At 39.8% G+C, this 16,998-nt stretch overlaps 1 protein-coding gene across 2 annotated transcripts in view; it reads right to left on the bottom strand.

Annotated features, from left to right (window-relative positions):
• LOC146562873 (transducin-like enhancer protein 4) overlaps positions 1–11,835 on the bottom strand; it is a 40,106-nt gene extending 28,271 nt beyond the window's left edge. For both annotated transcript variants that reach the window (XM_085295103.1, XM_085295104.1), the window contains exons 1-4: positions 11,326–11,835; positions 10,898–10,995; positions 8,368–8,431; positions 8,175–8,219 (exon numbers count right to left, since the gene is read on the bottom strand). In XM_085295103.1, the coding sequence (XP_085151229.1) occupies positions 8,175–8,219; positions 8,368–8,431; positions 10,898–10,995; positions 11,326–11,370 (252 nt within the window). In that variant the 5' untranslated portion in view covers positions 11,371–11,835. The remainder of the gene's footprint in view (positions 1–8,174; positions 8,220–8,367; positions 8,432–10,897; positions 10,996–11,325) is intronic.
• Positions 11,836–16,998: the final 5,163 nt, after the last annotated feature.

Below are 16,998 nucleotides of genomic sequence, written 5' to 3'. Positions count from 1 at the left end.
ACAAGACCTGTGGATCAAGGTGAATAAATGTAAGCACTAAGTAAGCAGAGATCTTGACTATCTGGAGGCAGTGTGTAAAAGCCTTTTAACGTATCCATGTGCAGAGGCTATGTTATTTGGATGTTTTAAAGAATACTTAATGCAGGAGCTTGAAATAGTTTCCCCCATTTCTCCCAAAGTCACCATTTAGCAGGCAGCAGCTGTGTCTCGTCTCAATCGTCTAGTCAAACAAAAGTCTATAAAAGCCCTACATGCCAGGTGATGACTAAAAAAATAAGCTAGGACTCAGTAAAAATCGCAAAATTGCCAGTGCAAGGTCTAAAGGAGGTGGACTTGCCCATCACATATCTAAATCTGCCACTGGCTGGAAGCTGACTTTCACATTATTTCAACCAAGGCTGAAGTATGAAGAAATATAATGGCAAAGAAGCAGCACTAGCTCAAGTGAAGATTTTACAAGTTTAGAGTAGAAGCCACAGAAAAGGCATTTATCTAGAAAATATATATATTTTTAAAGTACTCAACCAGGCAGCGTGGATATATAAAACCATATGAAAAAAACAGAAGGACTGCTTCAAAGCGAGCCTATTCACTCTTGAGACTAGGAGACCTGAGGGGTTATTAACTCAAGGGGATTCAGAATAACTTCTTCAGTGTTTACTCTTGATGATTCACTTACAAATATCTCACAAATTATGACACTGTGTTAGAAAATACCTTTAAACATATTTGACACTCAACTTTTTATCATTTTTTCATCAGTAGTGCTAAACTTTAGAGCTGAAGTGTCAAACAAAAGGCTCAGGGGCCACAACTGGCTTTCCAAAGACTAATCCAACGGCTTTGTGAAGAGGACATACTGTAACCGTATTTACTGTATGCCCCCCCCCCACCTATCAATGGCAAACTACATCAAAGCAAACAAGCTCTAGACAAGCAGTCCATTCTTATAATTAAGAGGCAATCTGTGCAAGAAGCTAACAAACCTTTTTCTGTAATTTTACACCTTTGTTTGTTATAATTTGAGCATTTCTTTATCATATAGAAACACTAAGATGTCGTTTTGAAACTGACATTTGTTTTCTTATATTAAAATATCTCAGGGATTAAATGTATAGTTAAACTTCCTTACACTGACAGAAAGCAGAGTTTCACTGCTCCAACCCACTTAACATCAAAGTGGGTTATACGAGGCCCACAATGTAAAATGGGTTTGACATCCCTGCTTTAGACGATGTAAATTAAGAGCCTGCAGTAATCTTTAGGATGGCAAAGGAAGTACACAAAGGAAACCATTTAGTGTCATGTACACCTCAAATTACCTTCTAATGCATAACAAGACGGCATAGAGGACCTAAAACACTGACATTTTAATTTTATATTTAATGTTTATACAGGAAAAACTTGCTGAGCACACATGCCCTTTCTCAGCTAGACTCTTCTTCACATTCACGCACTGGGGAGCTGCTCAGTGTGTATCAGACCCAAGCTAGTTGATGTTCAACTGCCTTACTAAAGGGCGCCTTAAATTTTAGTGCTGAAAATGAAAGCAGGAAAGGAAGACATTCTTTTTTTTTTTTACAGCCAGGAAGTTATTTGGCAATTCTCTATAAGGCTACAATTGAATTTGATTATTGAAACTGTTGGGCATTTTTGTTTCTTAGTAAACAGAGAAAATGCCTAAGGCTACGACATGCTACAAACCCCCAAAAAGTTGTGTATACAATGATTTGTGTATCAAAGAACAAAGACAACATTTGATGTGATGTCTTTGTTCTTTGTTGAAGAACAAAGACATCACATAGTGTAAAACTCACATTTGTTTAAATATATACTTATTGATGCTTCAGACACATTTCTTCAAAGTTGGATCAGGGACATGTTTACCACTTTGTTTCATCATCTCTTCTTTTTACAGCAGTGTAAAATGTAAAGTGTTTGAGAACTGCAGAGAAAAACTGTTGTAGGTAAGAAAGCAAAATGTTTTCTCTCAAGTTTGTTTTTTCTCTGTCCATCACCGACACGGATTTCAAATCAAATAATCAAGATGTGACTGTTTCAGCTTTAATTCAAGGAGTTTAACAAAAGTACTTTATTACTGGTTTAAAAATTAGAGTAATTTTAATCCACAGTCCCCAGTTTTGAGAGGCTCAAAAGAAATTGGACAAACTAACATAATTTCAAACTTGAGAATTGTTTTTAACAGTCACTCACAACCCCTTGAATTCTAGAAGCCAAAGTAATCATCAAATGCTGTTTTTCCACCTTTGAGATGCTCTGCAAGGCCTTTTATATAACTGCCTTCAGCTGCTGCTTGTTTGTGGGTCTTTCGGTCTTTAGTTTAGGGGAGCCTTGCTTGAATTAATCTTGACTTCATCTGTCCAGAGATTACTGTCCACAGCTGTGCAGGGTCATTTCAATGTTTTCTGGAAAAGTCTAATCTGACCTTCTTCTTCTTAAACACAACAAGTGATTTGCACTGTAGACAGTTATACTACTTAAGGTGTCCCTTGCTTTTGGAGTGTGACAGTAAAACACCAAAACAACACCTCCTCAAAAGTGTTTTTGACTTGGAGAGATGTTATTAGGGGTTTTTCTCAACCAAGCAAAGAATCTGTGATCATCCATTTTAACTGGCTTACGAGGACTCTGGGGCTTTTTGATGTTGCTAAGCTGGCCAGTGGATTTCTGCTTTTTAAGAAAGTACCAGATTGTTCTTTTGACACTCATAACATTATTATCTCTCTAATAGGTTTATTTTGTTTTTTCACCCTAATTATGGTCACCTTTACCTCCATCACAACCGTTTGGACCTCAATTCGTGCAAAGCTACAAAAAGTGGAATTTAGTCAATTCCACGACTTAAAGCTGAAGCGCTGCACTGTAAATACATTGTCTGATTTAGAATCCAATGTGGTGATGTAGAGATGCAAAAATGACACAAAAAAATGCCACTGTCCAAAAGCTTATAGATGTAACTGTGTATAAGCATTTATTTTGAAAGATTTCAAAGTTACAACATCACTTGTAAAGATGCAGATCTTCCCTAACAACTCCAAGCAACATCTGGAAGAACTGACCCAAAGATATTGGCATCCGAACAGAAACAAAAGCACCAGAGCGGAAAAGGAAATGGAGGTGTTTTTCCATGAGGCAACACAACCAATTTCAGGTGACATTTTACATCAATGGCAAAATATTGTGTCTGCCGGCCAGAGTGCAGGGATGTCAGGCCGTTCGGCCAACACGTCTTTTCACCCTGAAGAGACCAAAGCAAAAAAAGCAAGGCTCCCTTTTTCCCCCAAAAAAATGTCCTGCAGTTCGTGCAAACCTGGAGAATTTGTTTCTGCAATGATCAGGGCCCAGCTCTAACACGCAGTATTCACCTTGTTGACAAAAATAAGAAACAACTGGCCAGAGATTGCACTGAGGTTGGGACTCAAACTAAGTCAATCTATGGAGCCTTTTGCTAGTTAAGAGTCTGCAGTCACATAAAACAGCAGCAACCCCTGAGATCATGGGTACTGGATTTTTCTTTGAACCTGTATGTGAGTCGCTGCAGAAATGTTCTACCAGTTAAAAAAAAAAGAGAAAATATCTTTCATCAGTAGCTTTGCAACATCAAACTTCAACAATACAGAGAAAATGCAACTAATGGTGTGATCTTCCTGAGCTATTGAATTTCATGACCACAAAAATTGACTTCTGCAGAAATTCTTACTTATTATTTCATTATTTGCCAGAAATAATCCACTTGTTATCGGTTTTCTTTAAAAAAAATCTCTTTGTGATAATGGGGTGGTAACTAAGCTCGTGACAGAGAAAACGTGTTCTGTTTTGTTTTTTTAGTTGAATTGTTATCCAAAAGAGTAATAATAAGAAGAAGAATATGAGAGGAAAAACAGCCCCATAAGCCCCACTTTAACTCCTAACAAAAAAGAAATTAGATCAGGCAAGAGCCCTGGAGTCAGATTGGGTCAGAAAGAAGATCAAATGTCCATCTCCCCTGTGGAGCTTTGTAAGCACCACATCAGCACCACTTTTCACCACCAGCTAATACACCTAATGGACCCCACCATATAAAGGCTACTCTCTCTTGTGACTCTGTATGTGTGTGTATGTGGGTGGGTGTGTGTAAGAAACAGCTAGATCAGTGGAGAAAAACAGAGAAGAAAAACAAAGGGTGCTATACAGACAGGTTACAAACAGTTCAAAGGAAAGGAGCACTTAATGTAAAGTTTTCCTTCCATCTTTCAGTCTGACATGTGCGCCCCTTTCGTGCACTCCTCCCTTTAACTGACAGCATAAAAATGTCTCAGCTTCATGTTTGAATGAGCACCCCGGTCATATTTGCTTTACTTACTGGGTTTGGCCAATTAACATTTACATATTACTTTCAAGTCTGAACTGCGTGAAATCAGGATATGCACAAACTCACAGCAGTGCATGTCTCTGCCTGACTGTATTTTGTCCAGCTCACTAAATGCATGCCTGTTTTGCAGAATGTCCCGAATAGCAGCAGCACGTGTGTGATAACATAACTAAAAAACTTAATTTCTTAAGTGCAATTCGTTTGAGACATTTATGATTTTGTAGAGCAACCTCTCTCTCTCTCAGAGATTATGGCAGTGGTGGTGGGATACAGGTTTCTTTCATACACACAAACTAAGACCCTGCCTTACAATAGAGAAGAGAACCAAACATTCAAAAGCCTGATTAATTTTCACCAGACCAATACTGACAAGGCTCATTGCCACATGTATAAATCTTTTTGTTCCCCCCAATTACGTGGCTTTCTCTGTTGCCGTAAAATAATGTCTACATGCAGCCTAGTTTCAGATGAATTGTGTAGGTGTTATAAGATTGACATACCTACACATAATAAAAATACTCACACAAAAAAATTCAGGTCAACTTTTACAGAATGGAAGCCCTGAACAAGCTATATACTGAAAAACATGGAACAACAATCGTTCATTCCTCAACATAAAAGAGGGAATGGAAGTGAAAATGGCTTATTCTAGAGCTGACTTGGATTGTGAACTCTCTGCTGTTATTACCACACAGTTATTGTTTCTAGGCCTTAAATTCGACACCCTCCCACCCCGGGACCCATGCACTAGGTAGTGTTGTATTTTTAATAAGTTTTTAGCTAATGCATGTAATAAATCAACTATTATCATTAATTATTTTTCACAATTGAAAAACCATCCCCACAGCATTAGTAAAGATTAAAAAGGTAAAGAAAAGAGTTTAATTTAACTTGTGTTTATGTTACTTAAGCATGCCTCTCCTCTCTCCTCACACTAGCAGCAGATAATGTCATGACATGAACCTGAAGTGAACTGTTAACCTCACCAACACCAGGTCTTCCTGCTTTTCTGGTTGAAACCCAACTTTGCATCTTGTGCAGCTCCTGTGGTTACTGTGGTACTACACTTTTTCACCATCAAATATGAATTTTACTGTAAAAATACTGTTACATAGTGAAATTTAGGATTGAACAGATGATCTTTTTAACTATGTATATGAAAGTTTTACACTTTATAAATACTTACTGATTTAAATTGCAAATACTGTCACTTTGTATTACAGTGCTGCCATCCTGTAGTGGTTTACACATTTGTCTAATAAGGCAAAAGATCCCTGGTTTGAGCCGGGCTCGATGTCCTTTCTGACACAACCTGGCATGAAAATCTGCAAAATCAAACACGTGGAACAACCTGCTGTGGCAACACCTTGTGAATAAGGGAGTAGCTTTACTGTAGTTTTATATTACTAACTTAATGTTGTTCTCAATGCATTTCTAAAATCCCAAATTCAAAGTACCACTGGAACACTATGTGACCAAAATCCTCAAATCGAAATAAATGGCTCCCTGTCTGCACCAGTAAAATGAGCTGTCAGACCTCATTGAAATCGCTGCCAGTCTTCAGTATCAAAACGTCTTATTACTTCCTTCTTTTACCACTTTCTCATCCCTTCTCCTACCCATTTTCTCCTCGTCCTTCACTTTCTTTATTTCTCTTTCAGCTTTGTTAATTTGCAATTGATTAGCTGTCCTCTCAGTCAGCTCAGTCCCATGCTCGACATCCCTCGTACCCTCCTCCCTCCTTATCCCTCGCCCCCCTTCCCCTTGCCTCACAGCCTATCCTCTCTTCCATCCGCGAGTCAATTTCTCTTTAACAAGCATTGGTACATTTCACTCCCCGGGCACCGGGGCCCTTCTGTGTAAATAAAACACAGAGCAGAGTCAAAAATCAATGGGCCTATTACCCTCCGAAAATGCTAAACAAGCAAAATTAGCGACTCGCTTGGTGGTGGAGGCCTTAATGTCCTCCGCCCTCCCCTTCCGACCCTCAGCATCACCACCACCAGCCCCCCTCTCTTCAATCTCAGCATCCACTCAACAAGCCACATACTTTGTATCATCATATTGAATGCCATGGATAGAAAACACATATTTAAGCCTGGGCATGTTGGTGTAATACTCAAAATCATTTGCTTCCAAAAGTCTCTCCCTCACACAAGGACAAAACGTGCACCGCACACTGCTGGCAGAGATGAGGGATTCACTCTTCTGAGAGAAATCATTGGGCACCACACGGAGCTACAGGCCACATTTAACCGCTTTTTATTTTGCCTGCCTTGCCCATATAAACACAGCACACACAAACAGCAGCAGCCAGCAGGAATTTATAGTAGGGATCCCATATTTTATCAGACGAGTCTGATTAGTGTGGCAGTAAAAAGCTGCACGTGTGTCCAACATTTGCACGCAGAAATACACACGCGTACTGACAGAAACAAACACTAGAGCACACACAAGTAAATGTCTACATTGTAGGAGCACACGCACAATGTGAACAAATACACAAATAGTGCACACAAAACTAAATAAACAACGAAAGTGTGCCTACAGACAAACACAGACCAACACACACAATCACACACGTGTGCACACACACACACACACACACAGAGTAAACATGTACAGTATGTACAGGCTGTTAAACATACACACACACGCGCGCATGCACACACACACACAGCAAAGCAAACACATGGTATAGATACAGAAAACACACACACACACACACACAGAAAGACAAAGGCCAACAATTTATCACTTCCATTCTCTCTCACACACACACATACGCACGCACACACAGCCACACACACTACACACACCATTTGTCTGGAAATGAATGTGTAGCTGGTTAGCTGTGGTTCATTTATCCTGGCAGCTGATGTGTGGTTAACAGAGACATTTATGCTAATGACCTTCCGTGTTTAAAAAAGGCAGCAATAATGTAAAGGCTCGTTAAAGGCCAAATCCTCGTTCGCTTGAGTCATTTTTCAGCCCATTTTCTTGTTCAATTAAACTGATGAAATTATTATTCGCATGTGACATGACTATTCAACCTCACGAGGCAACCGACCGCTCGAAAATAGAACAGGGGACAAATGGATCAAATTCTTAAATGTTGGTGGCTGATGTTCTGGCCTCATCCTGGGCTGCTCCCGTTTCACTATGACTCTTTACAATGATTCAGAAAGTTGCTAAATGTGTGCCGTGAAGGGAGTTTTTTTTAATGTGTAACTCATTTCTCAAGTTGGGAATTCTAATCCTATTTTAGAAAATCCCAAGCAATAAGAATAACATCATTTTGTGTGTAAATATCAACATATTGATAATATAACTTGTTTTATGTTGGAAATGCCACTTTTTCAGAGCACTTTGTAAACTGATAGCAGTCTTTGACATCCAGAAAAAGCAATAACTATACTTCGGAAAATCAGCTGCGTTATCTGTATTATGGAAGCACATGACCCTTCGCTGTCAAAGAAAATGGTGAAAGAGAAAAGGTAAAGACCTCAAAAATATTCTTCCAGAATATTACCAGCATGCTGGGACATTTTGAAAACTGAGATATGTCAGTCCCTTGCTTAAAAGCCGTCCTATGTAATGGCGTGAATAAATTAAAGTGCCTCCAAGTTTCCTGGACTTTGCCCAGTGAGATATTTAGAATTTAAAAGCACTTACAAATTGGAATAAAAGTCCCATTTCCATTTGCATTCCTTTTGTCACACAGTACAGCGTGGTTTACGTCAGATGTTTTGTTTTGTTGTTGTTTTTTCCTTTTCATCATTTGAGTAAAAACATCTCTTACCTGCTTGTGCATCTCGATGTTCAGCCCGTATGACATTTCGTAGTACTGAAAGATAAAAGCAAGGTCGATCAAACATGTCTTCTCTGTTCCTCTTTTTTCTCTCTCACACACACACACACACACACACACACACACACACACACACACACACTAATAAAATACTAATGGCAACACATGAAGTAAGCTGTCTCACCATGACATAGTGCCTCTGCATCTCAGTTTTCTCACTGGCCAGTTTCTCACATTCCAATTTCAGACTGCGAGACAGATAGAAAATGTTTTGTTAGCACGTGTCACCATCAAACACACAGCAAGCTGCATCCATGCCACACGCAAACACATGATCAAAAGTAAAACCAAAAGACCAAAAATCTTTTCTGACTTCTGACTTCTAACTGACTTATTTTGTAGGGAGTGGATAAAAGAGGATGAGCGAGAATGAAACAAGACTTTAGCAAACTGAAAGCAGAGATGATACTTGCACTATACTGCGCAGGCAAGTCACTGCATCCTGCCACTTTAAATTTGCATTTCTAAATATGAGAGCTACAAAAGAAAGACAAATAAGTTGTTTGGAATGCAGCAATTTCCTCTGCAGACACAGGCACTTACTCAGCAGGTGTAGTGCAGTAATTAATGGATCGATGGACAACCACACAAACCTCATCATATATTCTTATAGTGCGAGTAAAAGCCTAAACTGCAACATCAACAAAAAAAGCAACCATAACATTAGGATCCATTTTGCGGAAAAGCTTAACTCTTTTGTGTCTGCCAGTGTGTCGCTCCTCATGAAGTTTTTGTGCATCTTTTAAGAAGGAACTCATCGGGTTTATATCATCATCAAAACCTTTGCGTGTACACGTCAATCACAGCAATGTAAAACATGAAAAGAAATGAGAAATTTCAGCATTTGCTTAAATATAAATGCTGAAATCAGCTGAAAATCTGGGGCATTGCCAGACTTTAAATGTTTAATACCTCAACTTTATTTAAGTTTGATGATGACGGTGTCCTCTTCTTTATTTGTACTCTAAGGTTGGGGAATATTCTCAAAGAGATTCATTGTTTTAGTAAGGTCCATAACATGTTTACATTTCTTCTAAATAAGAACTACCGTAATAATAAATACTAATAAATTCATCCTTAAAAAACATGAAACATGTGGGACCACAGTAATTCTTATTGTAGCGTATTCCCAGAGTATGTCTGACTCACTGCTATTTTAAAAAATGAATAAATAAAATCTGATCAGCGCCACCCTCGTTTTGGATTTCAGTGGAACGAAAGAGTTTGATCTGTGTGGCTGTAGCATTAAGCATGCAGCGCACCATTCAGCCAGTTCAGCCTCAGGACTGGCCAACAAACTGGACCACTGGTTCATCTCACCAGGTGATTGGGTAATAATTATGAGGTGGCCAGAAGTGGGTGATTATTATGCATTGGTATTGTGCCTGTGGTTCAGCCCTGAGCAATGTATTTCACACTTCATCATGTCAGGTAAAAAAGTATTTCACACCACTTGCACTTGCAGAGAGAGAGAGAGAGAGAGAGAGAGAGAGATGTGCATGCATGCAAAGGTTGATGGGGGTTTACCCGTGGTTAGTCACTAGTAATAGATGGACCTTGGACAAATAGAGGCTACCACTGTTTTAGCTGCATATGGTGCATTTGAGAGGAATAGCAATATAACATCCCTGAATATAAATGTCAAACTCAACATACTGTATTTCTTAATAGAAACTTAAATTAAAAAAATACATTTCTGTCTTGTATTTCATGTTCTTGCATCACACATTTCCCTAATAATTTGGTCATACTTCGTGACTCATACATGACTAGTACACAGCAGCCCAGAACTCGACCATTTCTTTAACACTATCTCGGGTTTTTCGTTTTACAGTGAGTCAATCCACAGTCAATCAATCAATTAATTCTTTTAGATTTATTATTTCTTTAGTTAGCATTTTCTGTGTGTGGATGGGGGGGGGTCACTAGTATAAGCTCCTGATATCCAAGGTGACTTAGGAAAACTGGTTTCAACTGACCAAAAGTGGAGGGGAAACAGGAGGACAAAGGAGGGAACAACTAAGCTGTAGTGCCTCTTCACCTCACTGTGCAATACCTTTTGTGCAATACTTTTGTAAATAGTCAACGGTGCAATAGACCTCAATACTTGAAATGTGCAATTCACTTGTATTTTTATTTTTATTCCTATTTATTCTATTTATCCCCTTCGTATATTTTATTTATATTGTCTCTGTATTTATATATATGTGTGTGTGTATAACTCTGTAACTTCTGTCGGTGCTGTGCTTTTTTGGAAATCGAATTTCCCAGAGGAACCCACCCGAGGGATTAATAAAGTTCTATCTTATCTTATCTTATCTTATCTTATCTTAAGAACCAAAAGGTAATTACGAAGAAAAAAAATATTATAGGTAACATTTAATACTCTAAAACCAAACGTATGTATTAATTATTAATTGTGCATTTTACATGTAAACATTTTTTAACATTTAATTTTTTTTTTAATTCCAGCTATTAAAGTGATTAATTAACCCACTAATTACTTCTAATGCGCACTCAGAACAACAGGGATCAAATTCGCAATCGCTTCTATTGTGGGGAATGCAGAACGGTTCGTAAGTTTACTGCCGTTCTGGCTGACGAGCTGATGTTTCAGTGCAGCCCAAATGTCATGCTCGTATCCGAAATCCTACCTGTGATACTGCGCCTGCAGGAACTGGAACTCCTCCTTGATCCGGTCGCAGGACTCGGTGACAGTGAACTTGAACGGCTGTCCCGGCTGATGAGGGACCTCAATCCAAAGCAAACAGCGTGCGAAGGAAGAAAGGAAGAACTGAGCCACCAAAGTTCAGCGTCACGACACACACACAGGCAGGACTGTAGCTGACAATAGGCCTCTGTGATAAGGATGGCCTTTTTGGTTTCACTCAGTCTCCTTACACGTTAACTCACGCACACTCAGAGACACACATGCAGCTGTGGCAGTTTGACAATGAGCGCAATTGTCCGTGAGAGCGCGCAGTGGCACGGAAACTTGATCTAAACTGATTACGCATCAGGCGCGACTGTTAATCTGCGCTGTTTTGACACACTGCTCTTACCGCTACTGTTCTGTACTTACCGGATGCCGCGCCGGGGGGTACATCTTGCTCAGATCTCGAATCATTGAAAATGTATTGCAATGTTCATCCAGAAAAACACGAAAACAAAGTGTGTGAGAACCGAGCTTTCTCCGTGCGTAAAAAGTCAGTCAGTGGCTGGTTTGCGGGCTAAATGCAGGTTCCGCGAAGAGTGGAGACATCCTCGGACCTTTGGCTGACCAGAGACAGCAAGACAGTAATTCAAAAGTCCATTCAGCGTAATAATAAAAGCAAAAATTTTCTCAGTCTTTTCCAAAATCTTCAGCACCTTATTCTAAGCGCTTAACGCTCTCCTTCTGAACTAACAACAAATCCTCTATCTTCTCAGATTTCTCACAGAAAACATTAAAATCTCGCACACCATGACCCTACTTGTCTGCGAGTACGCTTCTCCACAGCGTCCCGTTGTCACGCGTTCATTGGTTTATTTCCTACAGTCTCCGTTAAAGGTTTGCATCCTCATTCAGCACCCGCCGACCGACCACCTCTCCGACTACAGCAGCCTGCCTCCGCGACGCCAAATTTAGAAGCAACCAGTCGTACGAGCTCAATTACATATTCACTACAATTACAAGGACCCGTAGCACGACGTCGGGACGTGTAGTTTAATTCATATTAGTCGATAATAAGCCCTACAGATGTGCGTCTGCTGTAAAGAACTACAACTTCCCAGCTCCTTCGCGAAACCCCCAAAGCCAATGGTGTGTGGTCCGAGGGAGGAGCGGCCATTAAAGCCAGCCAATAGCGACAGAAAAGTATACACGCTCCGTTGCACCCCCCTGCCAATCATCTATAAACTATCCAATCACATCCAGCAAGACGCGATTTATGCAGACCCCCACGTGGGGGCTCCTCTGGTACAAAAGGATGTCACAGGGATTAATCTGAAAACTATCTGTTGACTTATGTGTTCTTTTTTTTTTCTTTCTTTTTTTCCAGAGACTTTGGGGCAGAAGTGAACATATGGCCCCTTGGTCTCATGTTTTTCTCCTGTTTCCTAATTGAATCACCTATTAAACAGTCTGCTATCATGTCCGCAGATTGCACCTATAACCCTGCAATTAAATTCTCATGCAGCCCCCTCATCTCTCACTTCACATTATGTAAATCATACAGAGGGTGGACAAATAAAAAACTGATTATGTTAGAGCCACAAAGGTGGCATCAATATCAGGCTGGATGTCAATTAGCGATTCAGCCAGTTCTATTTATTCATGTCTAGTTGGAAAAACATTTACACAAATTTCTAATTTTATGTTTTTTTCTTTTAAATTAAGTTTTTAACGACATAATAACAATCTGGTTGGTTATGGTCGGGCTGTTTTTAACTTCTTCTGCATTTAAACATTTAACAAATTTTAGAAATCCCTCAGATCTCAACTTGAAAAGTGAGTAGCATCTGTGACTGCCAGCTAAAATATACCGCAGGCAAACGAAATCTGGTGAAGTGAAATTATGATGTCAGTACTTTATGTACTTAAGTTGTCTTTGGCTTCTGGTTATGGCTGGAAAATGCTGCTAATACACATTTAGGCTCCCACCATTCTTTCGTTTTCTCAGTCTCTTTTTTGTGATCTCATGTCTCAGACAAATTCCTAATCCTAAATGCTAATCCTGCTGTTCATATTTCAGCATACACTCTAACATACAGCACACATGTGACATTATCCTTTTTTTATAAGTACAAGCAGGGTGAATGCATTTTATGTATTCCATACGTGTGCACTGCTCAGATAAATGCCGCCTAAAAGAGCTTGAATCATTTGCCTAATTTCTCTGCCCTTTACGTAGTACAACCCAAATGGAACACCTCTTGCTAAGTAAATTGAAATATTATGACTAAGACTCTCTTTCTCACACACACACACACACACACACACACACACACACACACACACACACACACACACACACACACACACACACACACACACACAGAGTTGACACCATTCATTTTGAGCGAACAAGTGCATATAGTCTGTCAGCCTGCATTTGTGGCTGTGAGAAGATGTTCAGTGTGGGTAGATGAAACACACTGTTGCTGGGTCAGCAGCTCTCTTCACTGCTGCCTTCGGTCATTTAGCAGAACTAACTGACTGTGTCCAGAAATCTTAATCATTTTGTGCTGCATTACACTTTATATTTCATGTCCCTTTCTCTGAATTTATCATTACCCATTAAAGCTATTTAGGATCACGTTTGTTATAATCTGTGTGTCTGCTTCACACGACACAATAAAATACATTTCAGTGCTTCAGTAGTATATGTTGTAATGTTACTTCTATGATTAATAATAATAATATTTGTTCAAACATACTAACAGGTGTATGAATTACTATCCACAATGTGACACCACATCAATCCACTTTCCTTGTCAGTCTGTCTGCTTCTGTCTTGTCTGTTGTCTCTGCCCCTCCCTCAAACATACATGGGATTGTGCGCACAGAGACACACACACATCGCCTCAGCCATTCAAATACACATCTCTATCTACCACACATACAAACTAATATCTCAGGTAAGCACAGAGCCTAAAGTGACCTGCTGTCGCGGCGCGTGAATCCACCAAGGCTGTGAAAAGGTAATATCATGCCCTCCCTCTTTTCTCCTCCAAGGGTTGAGCCATGATGTGGACGAGCAGAGGAGGTGCAGAGGTGAGGGAGGGGAGCGGGTGAGGAGGAATAAACAGATTTATTTGCCTGTGCCCCTCTCTGATTATTTTGCCCCTGCCTTTTGTTCCAGACCTTATGAAACCCAAATGTCAAGTGAGGCGAGGGCCTCATATCGAGTCCTGTCAATCACGACCCTCTGCGCACCTGAAGCTCTGACGCCGGATTATTGGCTTCAACACAAGGGCTGCCTATGCCGCCAGGCACGATGCCTCAGACGATTCGACAGCCAAGGCTCTCTCTTTTTTTTTTTCTAAAGAGGAACTTCATTTGGCAGCTGATTCACAGGAGATTGCACAGGAACGGATTTTGAGCGTAGATGGGTAGCAAGCTGGATGCTGGATGTCTGTGTGTGTATGGAGAGTGGCTTATACAGGGAGGGGGGATTAAGGGGGAGGCTTGACATGGTCTGTGGTGGGGAGTGGGTGGCGAGGAAACCCGACCTTAACATCTTGCTCAGTGCACTGATCCCAACTATCAGTACCTGTACATATGTCCCTCCCTCCTTCTCACTGTTGCACACACGCAGATGCACACACATCACTGCCTACTGCTTCTGCTTATCTTTAATATTATACTCCCTCACTATTACTTTTCAACATCGTGCTCTTACAAACACAGACCACTGGCCGAGGATAGCATATCCTTGTTTAGCTTTCCATGCAGCATATAAAGACTAGATGAGATCTTTGTGTACACTCAGAAAATAAAGTATCTTCCACTACATTTGGGAATATACCAGCTGATCACCATAGCTTTACCCTTTAAAGTACTGCCATTGTAAGCTTGTAGTTTGTACCTTAAGGAAACCAATCTTTTATATCAGGGTACAAAAACGGAACGTTTAAAAAGGGTGCATCTTTAATTTTATACGTCCTCGGGCTGATCCATCAATAACCCTGACACGGTTGTCCATGAAGTTATTGTAGACAAATAATCGCTAATTAAGGTGGTTGCCTGTGTGAGGAAGCCAGAGAAAACTAAACAGGCACAAATAGAACAAAGCTCAATACAAGATACAAGAAAGATACAGAATGGCAAATGTAAGAATTTATTGAATACTTTTAATTTAACTTAAAGAAACAGGAAAATCTTCCCATAGGGACAGAAATTGGTTTTCACTTTACTGCTATTTACGTTTAATAATGTGTGCCACATCAACTTTAAATGGTGCAGAAGGTGTCGTTTAGGCGAGACTCCTCAGCAAGCGCATTAAAAACTAATTATTAGTCAGGCTACATCGATTGCTGTAAACTCCACATAACATGGCAGCACCAGCATGGGCTCATTATGATAGCTGCTTCAGTGTGTTTCTCTGGACACCAAAGTTTTGTGCAACTGCAAATTAAAACACAAACAACACAGATTTTCATACCCGAGCTAATGATTTAATGTTATATACAACTAATAGTGTTTTGTTGCATCAATGAAATTAACAAGTAAAAGTCACAAAATATTTTGTAGCTCAGCAGAGAAGAAAACGATGTATACTCGTCATTGGTGCTAAGGAAATGTGGGCTTATTTTAGTGCTCATATACAAAAGCCTAATGGACTATCTCCTAACTATTTATCTGGTTTGTTCATTAGTTCTAGATTTGCACGAACTTGTAATTTTGGTCTCTAAATGTTCCCCCAAGAAGAACAAAGATGTATGGAGCTGTTCCAGTTTTGATTTATCTTCATGTCTTTCTATTATATTTGTATTTTGTTTTTTATTCTCATTCCAACTATTTATTTATAAGTGACTTATGTATGTATGTATGTATGTATATATATGTATATATTGTACTATTCTTAGTTAGCGTATTGTCTGTCTTGTCTTAATGTTGGTTTAAAATGGAGCACTGTAACAAAAAATAATTTCCCCCAGGGATCAATAAAGTATTCTGATTCTGATTCTGATGTCCTGTTTGTTACTTTTTTTTGCAATTTTATTTGTTTTTTAAACTGAAATAGCTGTCACAAAGCCTCCGGGTGTGTTCAATGGTCAGCTGAATTTGTTCGCTTTTAGTTATACTTTTATTCCTAACTTGTTTGGTTAACATTGTGGATATGCAAATAGAAAATGAATCAGGAAGAGCAGAATATTTGTAAGGAGTAAGTGAAGGCAGTTGTGAAGAGGCTAAAGAGTAGAAAGGAAGTTGGTCAAGATGACATACCTGTGGAGATATGGAGATGTCTAGGAGAGAGGAGTTTTTGACCAGATTGTTTAATGCAATCTTGGAGAGTGACAGGATGTCTGAGGAGGAAGAGTACTGGTACCAATTTTCAAAAACAAGCTTTATCACTCATCAGTAACTACAGAGGGATAAAGCTGATGAGCCATGACATGAATATATGGTAAAGAGTTGTTGAAGTTAGGCTGAGAAGAGAGGTGATAAAAAGAACTACAGAAACGATGTCTGCTTGGAGAGTGTTGATGGAGAAGTACAGAGAAGGTCAGAAGGAGTTGCTCTGTCTCTCTGTGGATCGAGAGCGCGCACATGATAGAGTGCCAAGAGAAGAACTGTGGTACTGCATGAGGATGTCAAGAGAGCAGAAAAGTATGTGAGGCTGGTGCAGTACATGTATCAGGACAGCCAGACAGTGGTGATGTGTGTGATAGAAGTGACAGATGTATTCAAGATGGGGGTGGGATTACATCAGGGATCTGCTCTGAGCCACTTCTTGTTGGCTGTGATGATGGACAAATTGGCTGATAAAGGTCAGGCAGGGGTCTGTGGAGTATGATGTTGGCAGCTGACATTGTGATCTGTAGTGAGAGTAGGGAGCAGATGGAAGATGGGAGCAATGGCAGGTGGAGGAATCTGATGGAGAGAAGAGGAATGAAAATCAGCAGAAGAAAGACAGCGTGTGAATGTATGTGAATGAGAGGACGGCAAGTTTACTCGTGAAGATCCAAAGAGCAGAGATAGAGGTGGATGAATTTAAATAAATACCAGGGGTCAACATTACAACCATCCAAAGCAACAGACAGTGCAGAA

This window comes from Mchenga conophoros, linkage group LG12 (genome assembly GCF_057382185.1).
Source record: "Mchenga conophoros isolate Kocher_MC1m ecotype Shallow Benthic linkage group LG12, M_conophoros_male_GT1.1, whole genome shotgun sequence".
Classification (NCBI taxonomy): Eukaryota; Metazoa; Chordata; class Actinopteri; order Cichliformes; family Cichlidae; genus Mchenga; species Mchenga conophoros.
Note: the sequence above shows the minus strand (reverse complement) of the source record. Positions and strands in the feature narration are given on the sequence as shown.